Source organism: Eretmochelys imbricata, chromosome 5 (genome assembly GCF_965152235.1).
Source record: "Eretmochelys imbricata isolate rEreImb1 chromosome 5, rEreImb1.hap1, whole genome shotgun sequence".
NCBI classification, from domain to species: domain Eukaryota; kingdom Metazoa; phylum Chordata; order Testudines; family Cheloniidae; genus Eretmochelys; species Eretmochelys imbricata.
The window spans coordinates 130,066,114-130,076,160 of record NC_135576.1 but is presented as its reverse complement, the minus strand read 5'-3'; the positions used below and the strand labels follow the sequence as shown (position 1 = coordinate 130,076,160).

Below are 10,047 nucleotides of genomic sequence, written 5' to 3'. Positions count from 1 at the left end.
CGTGAGCTGTACTCACGAAAGCTTATGGTCAAATAAATTTGTTAGTCTCTAAGGTGCCACAAGTATGCCTTTTCTTTTTATTGATCATGCAGTTTCCTTAATTACGCTAGAATTTTCTTAAAAATCCATTACACTGAGAGTGAATGGTTTTGTTCTTTTTCCCCTCAGTTTCAGGTTTTATTTTTTAAATCAGTTTGTTTTTAAAACTTTGTTTTTCTGTGTTCTGACAGTCATTGTTCTTTCACTTTTTCCCCCTCTCTCAGAAATGAGCATCAGAACATTCATCCAGACAACCAAGAACTAGTGAGGGCACTTCGGCAGCAGCTTCAAACAGAACAGGTACCGTTCTAGATGTTGGAAATGGCCATCCATGTAATAATATGTGGTATAGATCTGTTGTTCCTTTACTGCTAAAGTTTAAAAAAAATTCTGAAACACATCATTCTAGAAAAAGAAAATGTGTTCATGTCCATTGTATAAACTCCATTTGCTGCAGATAGACTTATCAAAACTAGCTTCAGTTATTGGTGAAGTGACAAATTTCTTGTATGGATATCATGATAACCCCTTAAAATTTTAGGTCATAGTTAAATGTGAAAGGGCCTGTGAGATCTATCCCCCCTGTTTCTCAAACTGGAATCCATAATCAATTTCAGAAGAGCCTTAAAGAAGCACAGGACACTTCCAAGTTTCCCCACACGGGGACGTAAGTTAGATTACAGTGCATGCTCCCTGCACAGTAACATAGAGCCTGGCAGTAGGGGGTCAGGAAGTCAAATCTGGAGTCCAGTTTGCAGCTATGGAGCAGGGACCAGAAGCATTTAGACTAACAAGCTAAGCTTCCTAGAAAATGGCACAGCAGCCAAGGCCCAGTGAACTGGGGTGATGAGCCACTCAGGCCAGCTAAAGGCATTGGCCCGTTCCCTGGCACATATGGGGAGATTCTAGGCTGGGATGCCTGTGACAAAACCATGGAAGGAATCCAAGGATTAGCCAAGCAATCATCAACATGCTGGAATTGTTAAAGTTCAAAGTTAACTATCCAGCATCTGAGCTTGTCATCAAGAGGTACATAGGCTGCTTCTACAATAGGGCCTGGGGCCAACATTTATTATTGTAGCTAAAGCCTCTCGCCTAGTATAGACAGGCTTTTGTGAGTAGTGTATTGGAAGCAAGTTTTTTGGGTGTCACTCGCACTTTAGTGCACCTGAACTAAAGGTTTCTGGTTGTTAAATATAGGATCACACGGTTCTATTTTCATTGTCCTTAATTAGATTGAAGTGTATGCTATATAGAACAGATGGAAGAAAATAATGTGCTTGTTGCACAATACCTGCTTACTGAATTAATTTTTCAATTTAAATATTATTCTGTTCTTGCTCTTATTTAGTTTTAAATTTGAGTCATCTGTCTCTGACTTCTAGCAAGTGGAGAATATATTCTGGGTTTTTTAAAACTCAAGTGATCTTCTAAATTGAAGTTAATTCCTGAATAATTTAAGAAATTATTTTTTTGTCCCAACAGGATGCATCTGCTGGTAATAGACATCGTTTCTATACTGACATGTCCTGTCCAGTCTGTTTACAGCAGGCTACATTTCCCATCGAAACAAACTGCGGACATCTTTTCTGTGGTAAGTAAAAATGATCTGATCAAATGATCAGAAAATTAACAATTCTGACATTTAAACTATAATTATCACCATTCGGTTAGAGAGTTAACATCCCATTGAGATGATCAGGGCAGGTCACACCTCTCTGAGGACAGAACTTCCCCTCCTTCCTCATTTCAAAGCCCCTGACCTGGAGGTGCTGCCCCTGCAGTTCCCATTGGCCAGAGTTCCCAGCCAGTGGGAGCTGCGGTGCCGGCACTCGGGGCAGGGGAGAGTGTGGAGCCCCCGTGGCTGCCCCTACACCTAGGAGCTGGAGGAACATGTTGCAGCTTCCCGGGAGCTGGGTAGGGAGCCTGCCAACCGGATTTTTAACGGGGTTGACCAAAGCTACCAGGGGCCCTTTTTAGCCGGGTGTTCCGGTCAAAAACTGGACATCTGGCAACCCTATGTGAAATTTTTCACAGCCCTGAGCAACGTATGTAGGTCAACCTAAGTTTTAAGTGTAGACCAGCCCTTAGTCCACAGCAACCTGGGGAGTTAATTTACCCCTCATTAGTGTCTCACATACTGTCCTTCTGGCCACTACTGCCATGCCCTAACAGTTCCCTAGTCTAGTGCACATTGATCTACCCCTGTTTCAAAGCAGGGTAGATCAGAAATGCTAGGGAATTGTTAGTGCGCGGCTGCGGAAGCCAGACAGATGCTTAGTGTGCAGCATGCTAGTACTGGGTAGATTTACATTTCAGCTTGCTGCGAACTTAGTGTCCATGTAGACAAGCACTAAGGCTTGGTTTTGAGTAGGAGAAGTAGTCGAGTTTAAGTACCCAGAACTTAAGTAGTCAAGTTTAAGTACATTGTTCCAGCTATGCTCTTATCAGAGCCATGTAGGGCTTGTCTACACCTAAAACTTAGGTCGATCTACCTACCTTGCTCATGGCTGTGAAAAATGTCATGGTCTTTGCAATGTAGTGAGGTCGGCCTAACCCCCATGATAGATGCAACCTGGCTGTCAACCTAGCTGCCGCCTCTCAAAGAGATGGATGTATTACAGTGAGAGCCCCTGCCGTTGCTGTAGTGTCCATGCTACAGCAGCACAGCTGTAGTGCTTGTAGACATACCCATAGAGAGGGTCTCCTGCCATGAGGGTGACCAGATGTCCTGATTTTTGGGTCTTTTTCTTATATAGGCTCCTATTACCTCCCACCTCATCCCGATTTTTCACATTTGCTGTCTGGTCATCCTACCTGCCATCCTCCTGTGTACCTTGAGGCCTTTTTGTATATATATGTATATAGCACAGACATATTGCACTTTTCCTCCTTAGCACGTTGCAGACTTGTCTGATTTGTCCGGGGTCTTGTTCTTCTGGAGAGGCAGAAGGAAAGAGGCAGTGGGGAAGGGTAACCCAAGTGAATATATTCAAATGTAGTGCTCCAAAAGTTAATAAGAAAAGGAATTCTTGTGGCACCTTAAAGACTAACCAATTTATTTGAGCATGAGCTTTCGTGAGCTACAGCTCACTTCATCGGATGCATACTGTGGAAACTGCAGAAGACATTATATACACAGAGACCATGAAACAATACCTCCTCCCACCCCACTCTCCTACTGGTAATAGCTTATCTAAAGTGATCATCAAGTTGGGCCATTTCCAGCACAAATCCAGGTTTTCTCACCCTCCGCCCCCCTACCCCCCCCCCCACACACACAAACTCACTCTCCTGCTGGTAATAGCCCATCCAAAGTGACCACACTCTTTAAAATGTGTATGATAATCAAGGTGGGCCATTTCCAGCACAAATCCAGGTTTTCTCACCCCCCCCCCCCATCATCTGAGAAAATGGTTCCATCATCTGGACCCATGGAAAAGAAGCCCTTGAGGAATTCCACCATGATTTCAACAATTTCCATCCCACTATCAACCTCAGCCTGGTCCAGTCCACACAAGAGATCCACTTCCTGGACACTACAGTGCTAATAAACAATGGTCACATAAACACCACCCTATACCGGAAACCTACTGACCGCTATTCCTACCTGCATGCCTCCAGCTTTCACCCTGACCACACCACACGATCCATCGTCTACAGCCAAGCTCTGCGATACAACCGCATTTGCTCCAACACCTCAGACAGAGACAAACACCTACAAGATCTCTATCAAGCATTCTTACAACTACAATACCCACCTGCGGAAGTAAAGAAACAGATTGATAGAGCCCGAAGAGTTCCCAGAAGTCACCTACTACAGGACAGGCCTAACAAAGAAAATAACAGAACGCCACTAGCCATCACCTTCAGCCCCCAACTAAAACCCCTCCAACGCATTATTAAGGATCTACAACCTATCCTGAAGGACGACCCAACACTCTCACAAATCTTCGGAGACAGGCCAGTCCTTGCCTACAGTCAGCCCCCCAACCTGAAGCAAATACTCACCAACAATCACATACCACACAACAGAACCACTAACCCAGGAACCTATCCTTGCAACAAAGCCCGTTGCCAACTGTGCCCACATATCTATTCAGGGGACGCCATCAAAGGGCCAATAACATCAGCCACACTATCAGAGGCTCGTTCACCTGCACATCCACCAATGTGATATATGCCATCATGTGCCAGCAATGCCCCTCTGCCATGTACATTGGTCAAACTGGACAGTCTCTACGTAAAAGAATAAATGGACACAAATCAGATGTCAAGAATTATAACACTCATAAACCAGTCGGAGAACACTTCAATCTCTCTGTTCACGCAATCACAGACTTGAAGGTCGCTATCTTACAACAAAAAAACTTCAAATCCAGACTCCAGCGAGAAACTGCTGAATTGGAATTCATTTGCAAATTGGATACTATTAATTTAGGCTTAAATAGAGACTGGGAGTGGCTAAGTCATTATGCAAGGTAGCCTATTTCCCCTTGTTTTTTTCTACCCCGCCCCGATGTTCTGGTTAAACTTGGATTTATGCTGGAAATGGCCCACCTCGATTATCATGCACATTGTAAGGAGAGTGGTCAGTTTGGATGAGCTATTGCCAGCAGGAGAGTGAGTTTGTGTGTGGGGGCGGGGGGTGAGAAAACCTGGATTTGTGCTGGAAATGGCCCACCTTGATTATCATGCACATTGTAGGGAGAGTGGTCCCTTTGGATAAGCTATTACCAGCAGGAGAGTGAGTTTGTGTGTGTGTGTGTTTTTTTGAAAAAAGGGGGTGGGGAGGGTGAGAGAACCTGTATTTGTGCTGGAAATGGCCCATCTTGATTTTCATACACATTGTGAGGAGAATGGTCACTTTGGATAAGCTATTACCAGCAGGAGAGTGAGTTTGTGTGTGTGGTTTTTGGAGGGGGGTGGGGGGGTGAGAAAACCTGGATTTGTGCTGGAAATGGCCCACCTTGATTATCATACACATTTTAAAGAGAGTGGTCACTTTGGATGGGCTATTACCAGCAGGAGAGTGAGTTTGTGTGGGGGGGGGGGGGGGGCGGAAGGTGAGAAAACCTGGATTTGTGCTGGAAATGGCCCAACTTGATGATCACTTTAGATAAGCTATTACCAGCAGGAGAGTGGGGTGGGAGGAGGTATTGTTTCATGGTCTCTGTGTATATAATGTCTTCTGCAGTTTCCACAGTATGCATCCGATGAAGTGAGCTGTAGCTCACGAAAGCTCATGCTCAAATAAATTGGTTAGTCTCTAAGGTGCCACAAGTACTCCTCTTCTTTTTGCGAATACAGACTAACATGGCTGTTACTCTGAAACCAAAAGTTAATGAAAATTACTCTCCCAGTGAATTATTTCTGAAGGATATTTGGAAACCGAGGTTCTTGGGTAACAGTATAGTGCATGAAGTTGTCTTGTTGACCTTAGTTTATTGGACACTTTACCTGCGGGAAGGGACTCTCTATCCTTTTCTCCATGGGCCTCCCCCCACACCATATTTCATAGAATTATAGACGATTAGGGTTGGAAGGGACCTCAGGAGGTCATCTAGTCCAAACTCTTGCTCAAAGCAGGAACCAACACCAACTAAATTTTTCCAGCCAGGGCTTTGTCAAGCCGGACCTTAAAAACCTCTAAGGATGGAGATTCCATCACTGCCCTAGGTAACCCATTCCAGTGCTTCACCACCCTCCTAGTGAAATAGTTTTTTCCTAAAAGCCAGCCTAGACCTCCCCCACTGCAACTTGAGACCATTGCTCCTTATTCTGTCATCTGCTACCACTGAGATCAGCCTAGCTCCATCCTCTTTGGAACCCCCCTTCAGGTAGTTGAAGGCTTCTATCAAATCCCCCCTCGCTCTTCTCTTCCACAGACTAAACAATCCCAGTTCCCTCAGCCTCTCCTCATAAGTCATGTGTTCCAGACCCCTCATCAGTTTTGTTGCCCTCCGCTGGTCACTTTCCAATTTTTCCACATCCTTCTTGTAATGTGGGGCCCAAAACTGGACACAGTACTCCAGATGAGGCCTCACCAATGTCGAATAGAGGGGAACGATCACGTCCCTCAATCTGCTGGCAGTGCCCCTACTTATACAGCCCAAAATGCCATTAGCCTTCTTGGCAACAAGGGCACACTGTTGACTCATATCCAGCTTCTTGTCCACTGTAACCCCTAGGTCCTTTTCTGCAGAACTGCTGCCGAGCCATTCGGTCCCTAGTCTGTAGCAATGCATGGGATTCTTCCATCCTAAGTGCAGGACTCTGCACTTGTCTTTGTTGAACCTCATCAGATTTCTTTTGGCCCAATCCTCTAATTTGTCTAGGTCCCTCTGTATCCTATCTCTACCCTCCAGTGTATCTACCACTCCTCCCAGTTTAGCATCATATGCAAACTTGCTGAGGGTGCAGTCTATGCCATCCTCCAGATCATTAATGAAGATATTGAACAAAACCGGCCCCAGGACCGACCCTTGGGGCACTCCACTTGATACCAGCTGCCAACTAGACATGGAGCCATTGATCACTACCCGTTGAGCCCGACGATCTAGCCAGCTTTCTATCCACCTTATAGTCCGTCCATCCAGCCCATACTTCTTTAACTTGCTGGCAAGAATACTGTGGGAAACTTTGTCAAAAGCTTTGCTAAAGTCAAGGAATAACATGTCCACTGCTTTCCCCTCATCCACAGAGCCAGTTATCTCATCATAGAAGGCAATTAGATTAGTCAGGCATGACTTGCCCTTGGTGAATCCATGCTGACTATTCCTGATCAGTAGAAGAAGAAGCATTTTCGGGTTCCAACCACACTTCTCTTGGAGTGCCTGAGACCCGTGGTACTGTCAGCAGCCTCAGTCACCATCATCGAGCGAGCAGATCGAGGGATGTGATCGTTCCCCTCTATTCGACATTGGTGAGGCCTCATCTGGAGTACTGTGTCCAGTTTTGGGCCCCACACTACAAGAAGGATGTGGATAAATTGGAGAGAGTCCAGCGAAGGGCAACAAAAACGATTAGGGGTCTAGAACACATGACTTATGAGGAGAGGCTGAGGGAGCTGGGATTGTTTAGCCTGCAGAAGAGAAGAATGAGGGGGGATTTGATAGCTGCTTTCAACTACCTGAAAGGGGGTTCCAAAGAGGATGGCTCTAGACTGTTCTCAATGGTAGCAGATGACAGAACGAGGAGTAATGGTCTCAAGTTGCAGTGGGGGAGGTTTAGATTGGATATTAGGAAAAACTTTTTCACTGAGAGGGTGGTGAAACACTGGAATGCGTTACCTAGGGAGGTGGTAGAATCTCCTTCCTTAGAGGTTTTTAAGGTCAGGCTTGACAAAGCCCTGGCTGAGATGATTTAACTGGGAATTAGTCCTGCTTCGAGCAGGGGGTTGGACTAGATGACCTTCAGGGGTCCCTTCCAACCCTGATATTCTATGATTCTATGATTCTATGATCTCAGTGCAGATTACAGGCTTGGTACCGACAGCAGGCTTTGTACTGCAGGACTTCCAATTTCCCCAGGACCTGGCTGCATCTGACATGCCTGATTCTCTGGTGCTTGGCTCCTATGTTCTTTTTGTACCAAGGACATCGAGATTGCCTGAAGTTCATCTGGTACCGATGGTTTCACCTCAAATGTCTTCAGGCATTTCACCATTCCAGAGTGGGTTTGAGGATGAGGATTCTGATGAAGACGTTGCCTTGGTGTCCCAAATATCAGTTCAGGTCTCTCCCCTCACTTCTGTAGAGGCCCCTTTCCAGAGGTCTCTGACAAGCCTATAACCACTCGTGGCACAAGATTGCAAGCACCATCTTGCTTGTATGAGCACCCACGGGTGCCTTCTAAGCCTTCTGCACCACCTCCTTGGCCACATTGGGACCCTTGATCAGTCTATCGTCAACAATATTCCAAGACATCGAGCACCACCCATCACAGAGACACAACCGGCATGGCCTGCTCCCTCTAGGAGACTTGACCCTCAAGAAGAATCTTTTGAGGAGCAGGAAGCTCGAGCTGTTGATGAGGTCTCTCCTACAGCCAATATCTCCTCTTCATGTCCGGATGAAGCTATCATTTGTCCTCCTCCTTCCTTGGAGGAGAATTTTAAGCAGTTCCAGGATCTGGTCAAGAGGATTGCTGACTCGTTGCAATTAATTCAAGGAGGTTAAAGAACCTCATCATACGCTGCATGTTCTCCTTCGTTTGACCTCGTCTGCCCACATAGCTTTGCCTGTCAATGAAGCCCTTCTGTACCAGGTGCTCCTGTTAGGCCTGTCATCTGCCCCAACTTCTGAGGTGTTAGATCACTTCAAGTTGGGCCTGCAATTGAATGTTCAAAAATACACTTTGACCACTGTGCAAAACTTAGAATTCATAGGAGTTCTGCTTGATTCAGTAGCAGCAAGAGCCTACATTCCTCTGCATAAGTTTGTGGTCCTTTCCAACAAAGCCAGTGCAATTCAACTCAGCCCCCATACTGATCAAGCTCCCTGATCAAGAACTGTTTTCAGTTGTTAGGGCACATGGCAGCCAGTACCTTTGCCAGAGACCCCGCAAGATTCCGAATCCATTGCCATCAGGGTGGCTCGAGACTGTTTATTCACCGAGCCGACACAGTTTAAATGTACATCTTTCCATATCCACCTGCGTAAAACAATCCCTCAACTTTGGTAGAAAGACCATCACAATGTCTGCTCAGAAGTCCAATTTGCACATCCTCCCCCAGCAGTTGTCATAAAGACAGACATCTCTCTGCTATGGTCGGGAGCACATCTAGATCCAGGGCAAGTAGGCGTCGCAAGAGACCATGTTACACATCAACATCCTGGAACTCAGAGTGGTTAGATACCCCTGTCTCCAGGTTTTGCCACTAATTGCGCAATCTCATAAAGGTCATAAAATCATGGGGTTGGAAGGGACCGCAAGGATGCAGGATTTGTTTGGACCACATATCATGCATATTTATATCGGCAAGGAGGCACAAGATCCCACTGCGTCAAACCTGTCAAGCTTTGTAATTGGTACATACTCAACCAGGTCTTCATCACAGCAGCCTATCTCCCAAGGATTCAACATGTGTCTCTGGATGCATTCAGCAGGCACTTCTTCCAAGACAACAAGTAAGAAATAGGATACAGCAAATCATACCAAATATTCTGTCAGTGGGGCACCTCTCAGATAGACTTGTTTCACCACAGTTTTATGCTCAGTTTTGCTCGAGAGGCAGACTGGGTCACAGATCTCTGGGGATATTTTTCACTTTCATTGATCGTTGAATCTCCTTGTACGCATTCTCACCGATTCCTCTAGTTCTCCTCAAAGTACAAAAGACAAAACCGGAGTCATCCAAATAATTTTGACCCTGTCCCAGATTAACATGTTTTCCTTGCCTGATACAGCTGGCCATTTGCTCTCCAATCACTCTCCACACTGCTCCTCATCTCCTCTCCCAGGAAGACAGGATGATCCTTCACCCCAATCTTGCAGTGCTTCGTCTCAAAGCACGGTTGGCCGATGATTCATGGGTCTAGACACAGTCTGCTCAGAGGAAGTAAAAAGAATTCTATAACACAGCAGGAAACAGTTCTACTTGCTACACATACTTTCAAAAATGGACAAGATTTCTTTCTTGGTGTGACCTCAGACATATTCCACCAATGACCTCATCGCTGCCAGATTTATTGGACTACATCCTTACACTAAAAAGTTTAGGACTATCGCTGAGCTCTATTAGAGTCCATCTGGTGGCCATCATGGCTTTCCACTCTCCAGTACAGGGTTATTCTGTGACAGATCTATGTTATCTGCCTGAGGCATCAGGTGATCAGGCTGAGGCCACAGGATCATTATGGGAGGGAATGAAGGAGCACACCAAGTGACTAAATTTTAAAGCTTTATTAATAACAGCGGAGGGTGCTGGGTTCTCCCCACGTCACTCAGGGGAAGAAAGAAAGCATTAGTGCCCATGCCCTAACCCACTTTCTTACTCACACACAC

The 10,047-nt window shown here is 45.7% G+C and overlaps 1 protein-coding gene across 10 annotated transcripts in view; it reads left to right on the top strand.

Annotated features, from left to right (window-relative positions):
- Positions 1-10,047, top strand: part of RNF170 (ring finger protein 170) — a 44,479-nt gene that overhangs the window by 23,472 nt on the left and 10,960 nt on the right. For all 10 annotated transcript variants that reach the window (XM_077817905.1, XM_077817901.1, XM_077817903.1 and 7 more), the window contains 2 exons: positions 264-339; positions 1,525-1,633. In XM_077817905.1, coding sequence (XP_077674031.1) covers positions 1,564-1,633 — 70 coding nt within the window. In that variant the 5' untranslated portion in view covers positions 264-339; positions 1,525-1,563. The remainder of the gene's footprint in view (positions 1-263; positions 340-1,524; positions 1,634-10,047) is intronic.